Source organism: Telopea speciosissima, chromosome 6 (assembly GCF_018873765.1).
Source record: "Telopea speciosissima isolate NSW1024214 ecotype Mountain lineage chromosome 6, Tspe_v1, whole genome shotgun sequence".
NCBI classification, from domain to species: domain Eukaryota; kingdom Viridiplantae; phylum Streptophyta; class Magnoliopsida; order Proteales; family Proteaceae; genus Telopea; species Telopea speciosissima.
The window spans coordinates 35,216,778-35,236,125 of record NC_057921.1 but is presented as its reverse complement, the minus strand read 5'-3'; the positions used below and the strand labels follow the sequence as shown (position 1 = coordinate 35,236,125).

At 38.2% G+C, this 19,348-nt stretch overlaps 1 protein-coding gene across 1 annotated transcript in view; it reads right to left on the bottom strand.

Moving 5' to 3' along the window:
- The window catches only part of LOC122664671 (transmembrane protein 33 homolog), a 34,376-nt gene extending 20,673 nt beyond the window's left edge, over positions 1–13,703 (bottom strand). The window contains exons 1-6 of the mRNA XM_043860605.1: positions 13,383–13,703; positions 11,854–11,968; positions 11,587–11,687; positions 2,889–3,014; positions 2,668–2,788; positions 2,455–2,539 (exon numbers count right to left, since the gene is read on the bottom strand). Of these exons, the coding sequence (XP_043716540.1) occupies positions 2,455–2,539; positions 2,668–2,788; positions 2,889–3,014; positions 11,587–11,687; positions 11,854–11,968; positions 13,383–13,556 (722 nt within the window). The 5' untranslated portion in view covers positions 13,557–13,703. The remainder of the gene's footprint in view (positions 1–2,454; positions 2,540–2,667; positions 2,789–2,888; positions 3,015–11,586; positions 11,688–11,853; positions 11,969–13,382) is intronic.
- Between the last annotated feature and the right edge of the window lie 5,645 nt (positions 13,704–19,348).

Here is a 19,348-nt window from a genome sequence, read left to right as displayed (position 1 = left end):
CCTCGCTTCCCGGCCGGTACTTGAGGGTAATCGACTAAGTCGCCCAACGAACTTTCCCACGGCGGTCGAGGAATCTTTCCTCCACGCAAACCCGTCTGGGTCAACGATTTTGAGCTAGGTTTGACCATCATGGAGAACAGTCACGCATACATGGCGCCGTATCTACACGCCACGAGAAGAAATGATATTTAATTATATCCCGGGGTACGGGTATAACACTAAGCGCTTAGGCGACCAAGGCGCCCCCAAGTGTTATTTTATATTCCCCCCCCCCCTTTTCTAACATTATTTAGTATGCTACAATATATACCTTAAATCATTAAAAATCAACATTAAGCCAGATTAAGTCACATCAAGTCGTCAAAAATCAATATTAAGCCACATCAAGTCATTAAAAATCAACATAGGACTAAAAGACAACAGAATAGGACTAGAAGACAACAGAACTGAAGAGGCAAGCTATAGGAAGTTTGAAACAATCAAACATACATTTGGTTTATACTAGTCTCACATTTGGTATATACTGTTCTTTAAAAATATGACCTTATCTATAAGTAATTAAATTGTTCTCGATTTAGAGAAATATTCTTGTTCTCTAAGAAGTTTGACTAGTCAGATGATTTTATTTTTACATGAGACTTTTAGTATTAGGTAGAGCACAAAACCAGCTTTCCAACAAATCCAAAATTGCTTAAATCGGATTTATGTTGAAGAAGTTATGTTTCGGTCAAACCTTATTTGGTATGCGCGAATGCTGTCAAAATCGCTCTGAATGAAAATATTTTTTTAGATATCAAAACAAACGAATATTTTATCGCACTTTTGGTTTTTAGAAATGTTTTACCATATTAAGATTTATAGAATTTTTAGATTTGAGAAAAACCTCAGCATTAGAAAGTTAAAAATTTTACCTACCGTAGAAAATCCAACTTTTGTTCTTGAACTGGGGAGTTGACTTTTTGTCCTTTTGGAATTTGATTTTTTAACTATTTTTATTGGATTCAAATAGGGGGTATTTGCTTATTCTTAAGTAAATGTTTTTACATTTACTTAAATGATTTTTTGCATAAATAAGGACCAATACTGGGTTCGATACCAATAAAAACCAGTGCAAGGCGCCTTGCAATAAGGTGGAGGTCGCCTAGGCCCCAACAAAACCGCCTAGACACCTAGGTGACGCCTTAACAACTATGGCGCCATGACAACTATGCGCTCAAGTTACAGAGAAAAACTCCTGACTGCTTCCGATGGCAGCACTGGAAGTCTTTCTTCTGGTGGTGGTGGCTCTTCCTCTTCCTCAGCTGTGACTGCCACTGCTACTGCTTCTTCTCCTTCTTCCTCCTTCCCTTCCCCCTTCTCCTTCTTCTTCTTCTTCTTTTATGGTAATGATGGTGGCAGTGGTGGTGTTGACTCTTACAGTCTTACTCTTCTTCGGCGTCGACTGCTGCTGCTGCTGCTATGGTGGTGATGGTGGCAGTGGCAGTGCTTCTGCTTCTTCTCCTTCTCCTCACCTCTCCACCTCCTGCTTACACTGCTGCTGCCCTATTTTCCTCATTTTCCCATCATTTCCCCTGTTTTTCACCCTTTTCTCCCCCACATCCACCCTTTCATCCCTTCTACTTACCATATATTGGATCTAGACGCCCTAAACAAGCAAAGGGACCGATCGTCTAGGCCACCCAAAAGTGCCTTGTTGCCTAGGCAATGAATTGATAACTATGGCAGAGATAATTCACACATGAAGCAATTAAGTTAACTACCTGGTGAAGAGATACCATCTCTGCAAACCTCGAAGTCTCAGCACAACCATTTGTTTCCAACCTTGTATAATGAATTCTTATGAGACAAGAGAGCGAATTGGCAAAACCACAGTGACACTATGATGGCGCTTCTATAACAATATCAACAAAATCTATCAACTACCCACCCCCCTCCACACCCCCAAAAAAAAACAGAATAGAGGGCCAAGAGCAAACAAAGAATTTATTCTTCATTAACACCCCCCCCCCAAAAAAAAAGAGGGGCAAAAGCAAACAAAGAATTTATTCTTCATTTCTAATTGTCTCACAAATATATTTTTTTACTTTTTGTTTTTTAAACTTCCATACTTCTAACAGGTTGATTCACCAGACCTGGACACAGATGAAAAGGGACACAAATTTTACATATATACAAATACCTGCAAGCATAAAAGACCTAGAAAATAAGGATTGATGAATCATTAAGAACAGTTACTCTCTCTCTCATTTTTTTTAGAGAGAGCAGATATAACCATAACGATAAAAAAGAAATTCGGGAGATGATAAAAGATACATAGACATCTAAAGGGATTTCTATTATATTCCTCTGTATTTTATAGAGGGGGAAAGAAAAGATCAACTGCTACAGGTCGACACTGAACATAAAAGCAATCAAATTCACTTGACTAAAGGTATAGCTTTTCATAATGTCTACCTGTACAATGAGGAACGACCAAAATTACGTCTTAGAAACTTTGCAACATGCTCAAGCGCTTGACAAAGCACAGGTATCAAAGCAACTGCCATGAAGCTTGAAATCAGTGTACACTAGATATGATAGAGGCAATAATCAAAAATTAAATTAATTTAAGAACAACAATACTAAAATAAACCACTATTAACTGGTTTCGGGCCAACAGATGCTTACATTTGAGGTGAAGTTGGGAGGTCACAAACATAAGACAGTAAAGAAAGTACATAAAATCCTTGGTTGCAACTACTGACTGAAACCATACTTGGAGAACTTGAAGATTCCATGCCCGAGGCTTCTGAAATAAAATAATTGGTTCATGTAAAACATCAAATCAATTAACAAAGAAAATGCAGTACATCCCAAGAGGATGAAACGGATCTTAATGGTAAAATTACCCCATATAATGAGTACAAAGAATACAGAGATGAACATGCAGTTCCCATAAAGGACAAGCGATATGCCCTGTTTGAAAGATTTCTAGGCGCAAGAGGAAAGATGGCAAGCAAAGCAACAATAAATACCTGCAAGAAAGCAAGCAGATACAACTGTTTTAGGGAATGCAAAAGCTAATATGTGCAAAGCTGCAAAAATATAAAGACTAAGATTTCTGCACATGATTTGCTTTACAAATACAAGGACGCTACAGAGGGGCAGTAGAAGTTTAAAGCAATACAGAGAAGGTTCACGAGAAAATGAAAGAAGTGCAGAAATCAATTTTCATTGTATGCTATCCTAGTTCTTATAACTAACAGAGTTTTCTTTACTATCCGCATCTTTATCTCATTAATAGCCTTTTATTCCATACAATCTGCTTCAAAATAAATATTCTATTCATTGCAGTAGACTGTCACTAATTGTAAAACAAAGAGGGATCATAAGAAAACAAAAATCAGTGTAGATATGAATTTTCATTGTATGCTACCTAGTTCTCTTTATTAACCAACATAGTTTTGTTCACTAGCCAAATCTTTATTTCATTAATAATGTTTTATTTCACTCCACCTGCTTCAAAACAAATCTACCATATCCATTGAACTCGAATGTCATTAAATTGTACACACCTTCAGCACTACAGCAGGTATCATTCCCAGTCACCATAATATCATCTACATAGACAATGAGGGCTGTGTTTCTATCTTTACCTAGCCGAGTAAACAGTGTGCGGTCAGCTTGGCTCTGAGAATACCCATTTTTCAAGATGGTTTGTCTAAACCTCTCAAACCAAGTCTTCTGGGACTGTTTGAGACCATATAGTGCCTTCTTGAGGAGCCACACTTTCCCTTCAGCGAGACTTGAAGCCTGGTGGAGTTTGCATGTATACTTCCTCTTCTAAGTCACCATGGAGGAAAGCATTCTTCACAACAGCTGATACAATGGTCATTCCCTATTAGCTACCAAAGATAAGAGGACTCTTATCGAATTGTGTTTAGCCACAGGAGCAAATGTTTCCTGATAGTCAATCTCATACACCTGACTGTATCCCTTGGCCACCAACTTGGCCTTATATCTCTCAATTGCACCATATGATCGGTACTTGACTGTGTAAACCCATTTGCATCCAACTGGAACCTCTCCGCCTAGGAAGATCAACCAATTTCCAAATGCAGTTCTTTTCAAGAGCCATCATTTCCTCAGACATGGCTTGCTTCCACTTTGGGTCAGACATAGCCTTAGTGACATTTTGGGAAAAAAAATAGAAGAGAGAGCAACACCTATAGGAGAAAGTGCATCATAGGAAACAAACTAGGCTACAGGATTAGTGCAAGCTCTCTTTCCTTTTCTAACAACAATAGGAAGGTCTAAATCAAAAGGAAGAAGAGGGATGTCACCTAACTGAGGAGGATGTATCTCAGGATCTAGATCCAAGGAGGACTCTTGGCAGATCTTCTTTTGCTTGTTCGTCTTTCTCTTGTACACAAGGTGGTAATCCTTCTCATTAACAGAACCACCACCTGAATTATCATCAATATCAGCAACAGCCTCTTCTTTGTGTTTCCCAATATCAAACTGAAATGGACGAATAGGCAACGGGGGAAGAAAAGGGATGACATCAGTAGCCTCTTCACTCCTACTATTCTCCCCCTGAAGAGGATGCTGAGGAAGAGTAAAGAAGGGAACAGACTCAAAGAAGGTGACATTTTTGGAAAGAAGTCGGCGGCGGGAAGAGGGATGGTGGCACTTATAGCCTTTGAAAGAGGATGAATACCCTATAACGATGCATTTAAGGGCCTTGGGATCAAGCTTAGTCCTAGCAGATTTATTGACATGGACGTAGCAGACACACCCAAACAACTTGGAGGAAAAGAGAAAGCAGAAGTCTGGGGAGACAATATTTCCAGAGGGGATTTGGAGCCAAGAAGTTGGTAGCTCCCTTCTTCACCAGTAGCACCTTCTATCCATTATAAAATAACCCATAATCTTGAAACAATAAAACTCAGCAAATAAAACCCATCAAATAGGTTCAATACAGTAGTATATCACAAAATAGTCATTATTCCAACAACTGACAGCATTATAGAGCATCACAGTCTGGAGTTGCAGAGAAAGAGGGCTAGATATCACCAGCGGAGCCTATATAGGCTTGAAAGTAGACTCCAAGGCAACTCCATAGGATCTGATTTCATCTCCAACTGACCTCGGATGAAGGAGAAACAAGAAGAACTTCCCAGGACTGGTGGAGTTACTGTAGCAGCAGCACAAAAAGTGAGTTGCAGACCTTGGGCTTTCCTCCATTGCAGCCAATGTTTTGGGGCTTGACAGGGGACCCTAGGGCGACTCCAATGGGCCAGATCCAAGCTTCAACAAACACAAGATGGGGAGAACATGGGCTGTTTCAGAAAAGGATTTTTAGAAATCAGGGTACTGTTCATGGAACAGTAATTTCTCGGGTTACTGTTCATAGAACAGTATTCTGGGTTGTCTTCCTTTAATTTGACCTTCAAACAGTCAAATCTGCACGTGAAGACCTATCTTGGTGCTTCCATAGGCTTCATCAAGAGATATGGCATGATTTCTTCAAAGTTTTCACATAGCAGCCCCTTCCTTGGAACCCCTTTGTAACCTAGGGTTCTAAAGAGATGGAAAGGAGGAGGAGAGCTTGTAGGGCGACTCTCAAACAAGAAACGGAGGGCGCTCTAATACCAAGTTGGAAGTTAAAGAATGTAGGAGAACAAGGAGAAAGATGAAAGTAGAAGATTGGAGCAGAAGAAGAAGAAAGAGGAGAAGAGAGATGATGGTGCAATGTTGTATGTTGGAGTGTTCACCACACCTATATTACTTTATTAATAATAAGAAAGGAGTTACAAACACCTGCCCAGGGAGGTAAAAGGTAAAAAAGAAAAATTACAATATAAGGCAACTAGACAACAATCTAGTTCCTAAAGTACCCTTATAACCTTATTACACAAACTCTAACACCAAGCCCCTTTTCTGCCCATCAATTTAAATTGTGTTCAGGCCCAAACTTAGGCAGTTAGGCCCATATTCTGGTTATAACTTGAGCCCATTACACAGCCATCAATCTGCCCATCACTAAGGCCCATAATCTATCCCCTAATGTGGCCTTCAGTCTACTACATTGGTGGAGATTCTTGACATATTTTGCGGGCCCCATGTTTCTGCCTTGCATGCATGGAACTAAATCCCAGGTTTCCGAGAGGAGTTGGCCAGGTACTTGAAAAAATGCATGGCTTCGATTGGTTTCGACCGAGATGTTGGTAATTTCGAAAGTTTCGACACTTAGGCCCATCAAATGTTGGTAATTTCGCAAGTTTCGACACTTAGGCCCATCGAGACTTGGGGAAACTTGGCTCGAAACCAATACAAATACATATGTATGCCAGAAACCAGGACAAGCACTTATTGATACCTAATATCATTTAAGTAAATGAAATATATTTACTTAAGATATTATTCATAAATGCATGGTACTTGAAAAAATGCATGGTTTCGATTGGTTTTGACTGAGATATTGGTAATTTCGCAAGTTTCGACACTTAGGCCCATCGAAACTTTGGGAAACCTGGCTCGAAATCAGTACAGATACATGTATGCCAAAAACCAAGACAGGCACTTATTGATACCTAATATCATTTAAGTAAATGAAATATATTTACTGAAGATATTATTCATAAATAAGTAAATGCTCCCCTATTTGAATCCAATAAAAATAGTTAAAAACTCAAATTCCTAAAGGATAAAAAGTCAACCCCCCCCCAGTTCAAGAACAAAAACTGGATTTTCGACGGTAGGTGAAATTTTCAAATTTTTAATGTTGGGGTTTTTCTCAAATCTATAAATTCTATACATCTTAATATGGTATAATATTGCTAAAAACCAAAAGTGCGGTAAAATATTAATTTGTTTTGATATCTAAAAAATTATTTCCATTCAGAGCCATTTTGGCAGCATTCGCACACACCAAATTAATGTTGACCGGAACATAACTCCTTCAATATAAATCAGAAATCTTGGATTTGTTGGAAAACTTCATGGAAACAATTTTTTAGACATCAAAACAAATGAATATTTTACCGCACTTTTGGTTTTTAGCAATGTTATACCATATTAAGATTTATGGAATTTATAGATTTGAAAAAAACCCCAGCATTTGAAAGTTGAAAATTTCATCTACCATCGGAAATCTAGTTTTTGTTCTTGAACTGGGGGGTTGATTTTTTATCCTTTTGGAATTTGATTTTTTAACTATTTTTATTGGATTCAAATAAGGGGTATTTGCTTATTTATGAATAATATCTTAAGTAAATGAAATACAAAATTCATTTACTTACATGATATTTGGCATAAGTGTCAGTCTTGAGTTGACAACTATGATTCTCAGTACACTGTGCATACACTAGTAAACTTGGGTAAAAAACCACAAGTACCATTTTGAGTGTTTTTTTTTTTTTTTTTGTGAAAATAGTTCATGAATTGTGTTTAAAATAACAAAAATAGGCTATATACAAAAAATCCGACCTAAAAAACCATTTCTGGGCCTCGAAACAACTGTCTCGAGTTGGCTGGGAATAAGTACCAGGTTTCGGTAGATTTTGACCATATCTCGGTTTCAGCCTGGTCAAAACCCGAGATCTTGAACCTTGCTTGCATGGAGGATATATACGAAGTAGCTAATATGGTTATAGTTTCTATTTTGATGCTATTTTCTTTCCTTTTTAGTTATAGCAACTAGATCTCTAGGAAGTTACTATTTTGTTGTAAGCTAATTAGTAGCTAAGCCTTTCCTTTTCTTGTACCACAAGCTTTAGTAGCTAAGCCTTTCCTTTTCTTGTACAACAAGCTTTTAATTTTATGGGAGAATGTTCTCTGGGCCGCAGCGCAGGCTGCACCCAGGCACACGAGCCTGCCACTCAGGGGGGCAGGGTGGTCATTGCGCCCACCCCCATGTGCTGGGAGCAGCCTTCGCTGTGGCACAGAGAACAGCGCCCCTAATTTTATATATACAAGAGAAGGGGAACCATCCCCTCCTTTTCTTGTACCACAAGCTTTTAATTCTACAAATAGGGGAACCATCTCCAAAATTATGGGTAATGGATTCTCTTGTGTTCTATATTGATGCCTGCTACTATGGTGAATTCTAGGTTTGGTAGTGGTGAAGCTCCCATAGGCTTTGGTGGCAAAGCTAAAAACATACCCCCTTTTCCTTCCTTCTTTCCTTCCTCTTCCTCTTCCTCTTCCTCTATTCTTCTATTTTCCTGCATACCCCTTGCTGTCATGGGAGGTGTTACAGCAACTTTACTTTGGAGCTATTGTTAGGTTTGTTTATTTCTAGTGCTACTGTTGTTAACTCCACCATATTGCTCCCAGTTCTGTTTTGTTTTATTGCAGAGAACTACAGCCTGCGGCACCAGTGAGTTTGAAACATGCAAGGATCAAACGTAAGAGAGAAGACAATAGGAGAGAAAGAGAGGAGGAAGAGGAGAAGGTGAGTGCAATCGTGTGGGAGGAGAAGTGGTCTCACCCCCTATATTGATTTACTTCTTAAGATAGAAGAAATTACAAATATCTCCCTAGGGAGGTAATAGGTAAAAAATAAAATAAAAGCACAAGGTGACTAACAAGATAATAACCTATGTCCAAAGTACCCTTATAACATAGACTCTTAACACAGTGCTTTCTCCCAATTATGGTCCCTGTTTTGATCGGCTGTTCTAGCCAATCCTACCCTTGGATTGGGCCCATGTTTTGAAGAGATATGCCCTCTCCCTCTAAACTGCCTTCGACCAGAATTGGAGGTCCATCTGACCTCTGGTCTGAGAGTTATTGCTGATTCTATTAAGTTGCTAAATTATGTTTCCTTAGCTAATAAATTTAAAATTTATCAGATCTGACTGATCCAACAGTTGGATCAATTTGACTTTTGGAGTACAAATTCTGCAGGTCCTAAATACTGTTCGATCTAATATTCAGTCCCATCAAAATGTTTGATGTTAAGCTTTTGATTCACCTCAATTCAGGCCTGTCTCTACTTCTTATTCTGTCTTGTGGCTGTTATTGTTCTTTAAATCTTATTTGGTTTAATAGAACTCATCAAATCTTCTCAGACTCCAAAGGTGATTAAAATCAAGAAACGTATAATAACTTAAATTTGGTTTCTATTCAACAAATGTCATAGTACTATGATCTCTCACTTCCTCGTTAGTTTCCAAAACTCTATAAATGACAAATATTATAGACTTGATATATGTACTTCATGAAAGTTGTCAAGGCGTCGCCTCGGCGCCTAGGTGTCCAGGCGTCTTCTTGGGACCAAGGTGACAGCATGCATTGTTTGCTGCAAGAAAGGCAACTGCCCTGGACACCTAGGCATCACCTTGTAGCCATGTGACAGCACGCCTTATGTTATATCAGTTTTTTTTATACTACACGAGTTTACATTGATTTATTCCCATTGCTTTGTTTGTTGATGAATATGCTTATATTATATCCTATGCTTTGTTGATTATATGTTGGTTTTCCCGTATTGGGTCAATACTAACATAATTATATCACATTGCATTAATATGGCTTCTATGTTGCATATAAGCATAATTATATAAAATTATCATTGCTATATTACATATACTGCACTCCTAAGCACCTAGGCAACCCTCCAACACCTTTGGTCGCCTAGTCGCTTGGACAACTATGTACTTTACCTTCAATACATCATACTTTTTAAACCCCATAAATTACATATCATTCTTGATAGTTGCTAGAGCTGTAAATGGACCGAATACGGGCTGGATATAGCTATATCAATATTCAGTCTGTCATTACGTGGATATTTAATTGGATATTAAGGATATAGCTATATCCATATTTGGTCCAGATTAAATATCCAACTGATATGAAAAGCCGTATCCATATTCATATCCATTAATTAAAATATCCAAATACGGATCCAGTAATCGGATATTCGATTAATATGGACTATGTTTTAATCCTACTTTACAACCTAATTTTACACTTGCTTTTACTTCTTTACCCTTCATTTTAAAATCATTCTACACAAATACTCCTCTTTGATGTTAAATGCCAGTTATAAACCTTATATTACATATAATATATAGCATATATATTGATAATAAATGTGTAAATATAGTAAGTTAAACAGATTGGATATCAATTGAATTGAATATGGCTTTAATATCTGACCAATTATTAATTGTATATGCTATAAACGGATTAGATCTTAATCCAATATTATATCAGTTTATCTGTCTCCGGAATAACAGACCTGATCTGGATAAGGAACTGGATATATCCAGTTCATTTACAGCCCTAATAATTGCTTTCCTAATAATAACCAGTTCATTTAATCACCAGTCTTATAAATTTACCCTTTCAACTAATCACTCAAATACAACTATACAACAACAAACACAGCCTTATCCCAACTTAATGGGATCAGCTACATGGATCCAAACAAAACAAAGAAGGGAAAAGCGACGTCTAAACAAAGAAAGTGGGATGCAGAGATGGGGGATGAGATGAAAAATGCAAAAATGGAAAATGACAAATGAAAAATGGAAAATAAAAAGAAAAATGGAAGATGTAAAAGGAACGAAACACAGCCCTGTACGTCGGGAGAATCTCAACTAAATAGGGTCTACTAAATGGATCCTTGCCCTCCAATAGGCTCTATCCGAGGTCATACTTGGTACAAGACCTAGGCTATGCAAGTCCTTCCTCGCAACTTCACCTATGATCATTTTAGGCCTTCTCCTAGATCTTTTAACCCCTTCAATCGAGATCATATCACTCTTCCTTACTGGGGCATCCCTAGGCCTCCATTGAACATGACCATACGACCTCAAACGACTCTCTCGAAGCTTGTCATTGATCAGGGCATCTCCTAGGTCAGCTCTAATCCGATTATTTCTTATTTTATCCTTCCTAGTTTTTCCACACATCTATCTTAACATCCTCATTTCTGCTACACATATCTTCTCAATATGGCACTTATTAACTGCCTAACATTCTCCCCCATACATCATAGTCGGTCGTACAACAGCCCTATAGAACTTTTCTTTAAGCTTTAAAAGAATATGACGATCACACAACACTCCGGACGCACCTCTCCACTTCAACTATCCCACTTTACTTCTCTGTGAAATATCATCCTCTATGTTACCATCCTTATTTATGATTGACCCCAAATATCTAAAATAGTCATTTTGTGGAATCTCTCTTTCCCCAATTCGCACCATGTCAGTGTCCATAATAGTCTAACTAAAATTACATGTCATCACCTCCATCCTCGTTCTACTAACCTTAAGACCTCTTGTTTCCAAAGTTGATCTCCAAAGCTCTAACTTAGCGTCAAATACAACTATATGATATGATATAATCCAAGCAACTCTATAAGTTGATGCTTGTTTATAGCATTTATTTCTAAAGAGCATCAAAGATAATGAATTTTTGGCAACACTTCTGAAAGGGAATGGATATATACACTCAGTGAGGTACATGCCTCACATGCTTAAATTATAGAAGATACGCAAATAATGGAAAAAAAAATCTGTATTTCACATAAGGAGCTCATTAAGGCATTGATGCATTTCTATACGTGCATGCACTTGTCTCCCATACCCAAGCATTGATGGAAAATTGTATGGTCGGTCGGTCCCAGCGGAAAGAACCTGGATTTGTGCTCGGCGTTGTTGATGCCCCTGATGTTCTAGTAGTTGAACCTACCACACAAATTTGGGTTACAATAAGGAAACAACAAAATTCTGGCAACTAAAGAACATAAAATAAAATCATGAGCTATGTATCCATTTATCTTCGTCTGTCTGTGAATAAGACAGTTCTTATTTAATGTTCAGAGTCTTCAGAAGCTAGATAAAATTCATTTACCTGAGTTCCGGGGTCGTGCCTGTTCAGTTGCAGGTGATGCTGAGGATGGTGCAGATGGTCTTGCAGTTTGAGAAGAGTTGCTAGAAGGCATTGGCTCAACAAGAAGATCAGGATCCTGCCCATTCAAAATGATATTCAACTAGTATCAACTAGTATGAGAAGAAGATGAAGAATTATCTAAGCATCAAACATGGGGACATCATGTTTACATGTCCCAAACATGAATTACGGTAGATGCTAAAACCCTAAATCTCGTATTTACATAAAATCCATAGTTGTAAGGGGAAAAGAGGAGCAATGAAATCAAAGAATAATGGACCCTAAGCTATTTGGTAGTCTATGGGTTTGAGCAGATTTTACAGAACTTGTTTCACTTTTGTTCTGCTTGCAGGGTTGTATTTTTTGTTCTCCACTTTTAATTAATCCCGTAATTAATTAAATGATAAAAATGAAAGAGAGTTTGTGATACTTTTGCCTAGTAGACTAGCACAAGAGGAATGTTAACCAAGATTATTTGGTCAAGCACAAATGACCAATAATGCGCCAATGTAGAGTGATACAGTGCAAGTTGAAGACTCTAGGAAGGACAACGTAAAGGCTGAAAAGAGTGTAGATTGAGGTACTGACAAAAGACTAACGAGGATGTGGATAGAGTGGGACAGTAACAGGTTAACATGAATCTATTAGCAGACCCCAAGTAGAGATGCATTGATATTGTTTTGTTATTTAATTGTCAAAAGGCACCAAGAGACCAGACCTCTGAAGTACTCCCTAATTGGCCTATATCTGAAAAAAAAAACATGACAAAATACCAACACAATCAAAATCGTTTCATAACTAAATGCACTTTGTTTAGACAAGCGAATGGTTTTCTCCTGCTCTTTCGAGACTTATCAAGGAAACCCAAGCAAGTTTAGACAAAGTTGATTTTCCCAAGTAAGCTACCTTGACACCATAGAGCTAGAAGAGATAAGAAAGGCTTTTGCTACAAAGGGTTTTGGACTTTGGAGAAATAAGGGAAGCCCTAAGCCGAAGAAAGAAGAATTGAAGGAAATCGACCGTAATAAAAATGCTTAGAAGTCAACATGTGAGGAGAAAAGTTACAAATATCTCATGCATTCTACTTTTAAAAAGAAAAATTCCCAACAAGCTACCAGTCTATGGAAGATCAAATTTGAAATGCAAATGGAGAAACCCATAAGTCTGACAAAATTCGTGTTCTTTAGCAAAATTCCATGAATAACATAACATCCAGAGTCGCAGAAACAACAAGGGGCAACAAATTCAACTGAGCAAGAGGAAACAGAACAATTAAGAGGAATAAATAGAAAAGGTCATACTAAGCAGATAAGAATCAAAAGAATTCAAATTCTCTGAATTCCAACCAAAAGCCATATAACAAAAGACATAAACTCAGATAAATTTCATTTTCTTCATTTCTAATTCAATAAAAATCGTTGAAAAAGCAAAGCAAAGCAAAACTCTTAAAAAAAAAGGGAGGCACGTGGTGGTTCAGTGTTAAAACTAACAATGTAACGCTGGTAGAACTTGCGCTTGAAGTATTCTACGACTTCTGGACGAGAAGCCATATGAGGAGGGATGAGGATATTGGACCAGTAATCCGCCCATCGTGAGTCGTTATCATAGTCGTATGAGGAGGCGGCGATCTTCTTTAACCGCTGTGGATCTTGATCCTCCCCCATTACTACTACTGATTACTCTTCCCTCCTCTTTGAGGTTGCTTCGATTGGAGATTGAAACTCGAAAGCTTCTCTTTCTTCTTTCGCACTACTTACCTGTTCCCATGGGTATCAATTTCAGATGAAGAAAAGGAAAGGCCATTGGAGGAAAGTCTTCCCTTCTGCTCATAGAGGTTTTTCCTGCTACCCCAGATGGTCATGGGATCGAATCTCTGATTCAGCGGGGAAAGACTACTTTTTTTTTCTTTTTCTTTTTTTTTTCTTTTTTTCTTTTATGAAAAAGAAAATATATTTAAATTAACGAGAGAACAAATACATAGATTTGGTCAGGCCAACTGACCTGGCAAGGTTGTTAGCTAACATGCGACAAAAAGAGTTAGTTGAAGTAGTATATTTTATGTCTGGGCCTAAATTATATATATACAAAAGATCTTTAAGTAATGATCACGGCCAAGGATTGGTTGATGGAGATAGAAAAAGATCAACTATCTCTTGAGAGGAGCACCAAACCTCTTTAATCTACAACCCCAAACTCCTTGCCATTACAAGCCCATTTTTAATACTAATTACTTCTTATTTATATTCACAATTGTATGTAGTGTACCTTGCCACAAAAAAGGTGAGAATCCCATTAAGTAGAATAATACTCGACCATCCTGCTGAAGTTACTTCATAATTCTGGTATCCTGCACAGATTAAGACAGGGTAACTAATATAAGGGATGGATAAAGAATTTAAATCTACCATATCTATCCTATCAAAATTTACATCATGGGATGGAAGGGGGGGGGGGGGGGGAATGTTCATAAGAGACGGCCACAAATCCGTTTGTTTAAGAATCCAATTTGGGTTAGGATTTTCTCGTCCTATTACCACATTGTTTTGCATATTCCAAATAAAATAGCACATGATAATAAACACCCTGATGAACCAATGTAAAGAATTCTTATCTAGAGACCGATTTAACAAAGTTGAAATGCAGAAATTTTCCAAAGATGAGTTCGTAATACATTCAGTCCTTAGCCCCAATGGCCCAGCCACCTAGATGCGTTTGGTCCAATCACATGAAATGAATAAGTGCCAGTAAGATTCAACACCACATCACAAAAAGCACATGTTGTATCGATCTGAATCCATTTCGAAATAACCGCCTTAATTGGGAGACCTGCATTTAAAAGTCAACAGAAAAATATTTGAAATTTATGGTGGATTTTTAATTTCCAAAAAAATTTTCACCAAATGGATCTAACAGGAGTATTAGAGGAATCAGGTGAACTCAAAGATTTAGCAGCTAGTTTAGTACTAAATAAGCCATTCTTGGTAAGAGTGCACCACCATCTATCCTCTTCAGAAGATAATCTGATCCCGTAAATATGAGAAGACAGATGCACAGGAATTGAAGAATCTATATAATCAGAATTCCATCTAGAGTCTACTACAAAATTAGCAACCTTAGCATTTCTCAGGTCAAGGTTCTGCAAAGAAGGAAGGAGATTACCTCTTAATGATGGGATCCAGGGATCAGTCCAAAAATAGGTAGTATCACCATTCCCAATTTTCTTAATTGATATTTCTTGGAGAGCTGGAATAACATGACTAATGCTATTTCAGGTCCAAGAACCTCTCTTCCTCCTAATTTTGGGATCAAAAAAGGAGGATTTGGAGAAGTATTTGGCTTTAAGGGTTCGTACCCAAAGGGAAGAAGGCTCAGCCAAAAGTCCCCAGTCTAGCTTCATGAGCAGAGCCCTGTTGTGAATTACTGCCTTCTGAAATCCCAATCCTCCTTGAGTGATGGGGGTGCACAATTTTTCCCAAGAAATTAGGGTAGGTTTTTTCCTATTCCCAAGATTTCTCAACCAAAAATTACGGCATAAGGAATCAATGGATTGACAGATTTTAAGATGGAAAAGAAAGCAATTCATCAAATAAGCTAGAGTCGAGGCCAGAATAGACTGGACCAATATCCTTCGACCTGCATAAGATAAGAAATTTGATTTTCGGATACACAGTTTCTTTTGCATTTTCTCAATAATTCTATGCAAAGCACTGATTTTAGATCTACCATGAAAAAGATTAGTACCCAGATACATAGCATTGTTGGACATTTCCAAAATACCAAGAAGAGAGCAAAGGGCCAATTTTTCCACACATGGCACATTCCTACTGAAGTGAATTCCACTCTTTGAGAAATTTATTTCCTGGCCTGAGAAGTCCAAGACAACGTCAAGGATGGCTTTGACAGTTAGAAGATCGTTGTGAGAGGCCCGACAAAAGACAAACAAGTTATCAGCAAATAAAAGATGGGAAATCTCAGGTGCCGATCTAGCGACCTTGATACCCTTGAAAAGATTTAATTCCCCATATGTCAAAAAGAGTCCAGACAAAACTTCCATAGCTATGATGAAGAGGTACAGACTCAGACGGCATCCCTGTCGGATGCCTCTGGATCCCTTAAAAAATTCAAATGGACTACCATCTAGCTTGATAGAAAAAGAGGATGTGGACATGAAGGTCGAGATTAAATTACACCAATGTTGCCCAAAGCTAAGAAATTTAAACAAAGAAGTGACAAGATCCCATTTGATCCTATCATAAGCCTTGGACATGTCAATTTTGATAGCGACATACCCCGTCTTACCTTTTGTGTGTTTCATGAAGTGAAAAATTTCCTGTGCCATCACAATATTATTAGTTATTTGTCTTCCAGGAACGAAAGCCGCTTGAAATGGAGATATGATCTTATTCAGGAAGCCTTTCAATCTGTTAACAATTAATTTGGATAAAATCTTGTAGGAAACATTGCAAGACTGATGGGTCTAAAGTCTCCAACCCGTGCCCCTGAGTCCGTTTTTGAAATGAGGCAAATGAGAGTATGATTAACTCTAGGTGGTAAGTAAGTTTCAGTAAAGAATCTTGTAGAAAAAGAAAGGAGATCAGGACTTACCAAATCCCAAAATTTTTGATGAAAACATGCTTGAAAACCGTCAATACTTGGGGCTTTAAGAGGTCCAAGTGAGAAGACAACTTTCCTGATTTCCTGTATAGATAGTGGAGAACATAGAGATTCCACATCTCTAGGTGAGGTAACCTGCGAGAGCCAACACTCCACGAAGCCTGCATCCAAAGGATTAGAAGTTGTACAGACATCTTTTAGGTGATCCGCAAAGAGTTGTGCCATTTGTTTCGGGTCATCCAGTCTATGACCATTCTCATCCCAAATGTACTCAATTCTTCTTTCCCTCATAGTAGCCTTTGCTACCGAATGTTAAAATTTAGAGTTGTGGTCCCCATTTTTTATGTACATATGTCTTGATTTTTTAAGCCAAAAGACCTCTTTAGCATCAAAGATCCATTTAAGTTGATTATGGATTTTTCCCAACTCAACATCATTCGGTGTCTTCAAATCTGAAAGGGATAGAGATGTATCCATCAATTGATTTTTGAGGACATCAACATGCCCGAAGACCTGACTGTTTCAGCTTCTTAATTTGTTTGAGAGAGCACTAAGCTTAACCTCCAATGATTCTCCTTTTAGATAGTTCTAGGAATCCGAGCAAAAATTTAGAAATTCTGGGTGGTGGATCCAAGCTTCTTGGAAATGAAAAACTTTCTTGTAGCTAGGCCGAGAACCAGTAGTTGACAGTAAAATAGGGTTATGGTCTGACCCTACAGGTGATAATTTTGAAATGGAGGCAAGGGGGAAGCAGTCGAGCCATGCTGGTGAAGCCAGGACTCTATCAAGACATTCTTTAATGAGTCTTGGAGGTTTCTGTTTGTTAGACCAAGTGAATCTAGACCCTCGAAAACAAACATCCTCAAGAGCATGAATAATAATAAGTTCTTTTAGCTTCACAGTAGTGGTGGAAGGTTGAAATGGATTTCCCCCCATCTTCTCAAAGGGGTCAAGGATATCATTAAAATCCCCCATAATACAAAACATACAATTCAGGGAGGACATAAAATTAGAAAGATCCACCCAACATTGACTACGGGCACAAGGTTGAGGTGGGGCATAAATACATATTAACCAGAAAATCAACCCCCCACGACCTTCAATTTTTATGTCAATAAAGTTGACAGCAATGAAAGAGTCAATGATCAAAACATCTTGTTTAGATAAAACCCACAAACCTCCCTTGCCCGCCCCCCTAGCACCATAACTATTAATGTAATTGATAGATTTGTAATCAGTCAGCTTAACACATGCATGATCCACACACTTAGTTTCACACAGAAAAACTATATCAGGCTTAAATTTGTTTAAATGAAAGGATAAACATTTGCGAGTGAAGTTGTTATTAAAACCTCTAACATTCCAAGATAAGATCAGCATTGTATCAAAATAAACTAAAACACCTACAGATTTAGTAGCCTCTGCGAGGATGAAAAGCACGACATAATGCCCGATTGTTTAGATCCAGGAGACAAACAACCAGACTAAGAAGAATAATGAAAAACACAGAGAAGTAATCAAAAAACTGTTGGTAAGAGGTGAAAGAGAATACCGGGTTTTGTGTGTAGACGTTCATGCTATGCCAGGTACTGACTCTCGCGAGATGCCATCATTGGAGGTAACACCAGAACCACCATTGTAGTGATCATCTTCAAACTCATTGATAAAGTCCCTGACTAATGATAAAAAAAAGTAGGAGGATTGTGTGACGCAGCAAGAGAAAACTCAAATAAGGATTTGAAGGAGGAAATCTCAGATTCAATGGAAGAGATGGGGGGAAAGGTGGAAAAAGTTTTCTCTTTTTAGGATTAGGGTAAGCAGGCATTTTCCTCATCAAAACCTTCGATTCAGCAAATTTCGTCCCAATGTTCCGAATAGGATTTGAGGTAACCCCAAAAGAAGGGTCGAAGTCTAGATGGTTCAAATCCGTAGGGGCATCCACAGGTTTTAAACCCACAGACCTCGAAACATTCACTTCAGCAGCAAATAAGTCAGAAAAATCTAAGCGCGATGTTGCATCCGACAAAACAGATGAGATGAATAATTCCTCAGAAGGGGAGTCCGAAGGCAGCACAGTTTCTGGTAAAGGTCCCCCAAAGGTGGTATCCACAAAATTACCAATACTCCCAATAGAGAAATCAGCAATATCAAGATCTAGGTCCAGAGCTGTTCCCAAGTCAACATGATCTATCACAGAATTGAAATCTGTATTCGGTTGGGGACCCGATGACCCCAGCAAAGGAGTACCAGCATCATTCTCAGCACTATCAATACACACAAAATCAACAGGATCAGAAGGCAATGCTGGGGAAGGAGCTCTTTCCTCTCCACCCCTGTTCGGATCCTTTAGAACTTCCACACCCGAATAATTAACATGAAGGGGTGGGGTTATAGCCTGCTCAAAGAAACTGACCAAAATAGCCTTGTTAGGTATCCCATTTCTAGAGTTGGAAAAACAATTAATTTCATCATGGCAAATTCTCCCACAAATACGATAAATTTTAAACACCTCGTATTTCAGGTACACAGGTAAAGAATCCCCGTTGTTATTTCGTATGTTGGAATGAGTGCAGACAAATCTCCTCCATTTAAAAAGTATTTTAACCTGGGCTACATTAGATGGTAAGCCTAGTTTAGATGTGTTTAAAAATAAATCTTGTACCTTACCGATACAGGAGACAGCTTGTTTGATTGTTTCAAAAGAAAAAACTTCCAAGGGAATAGGGCTAACCTGGACCCACAGAGGTACGACATCACGTTCAAATGCGAACAGTTCATCTTCTAGAGGATGGGTAACAAGGTTAATTAAGGTTTTTCCACATCACCAGGGACCAAGGGCCAG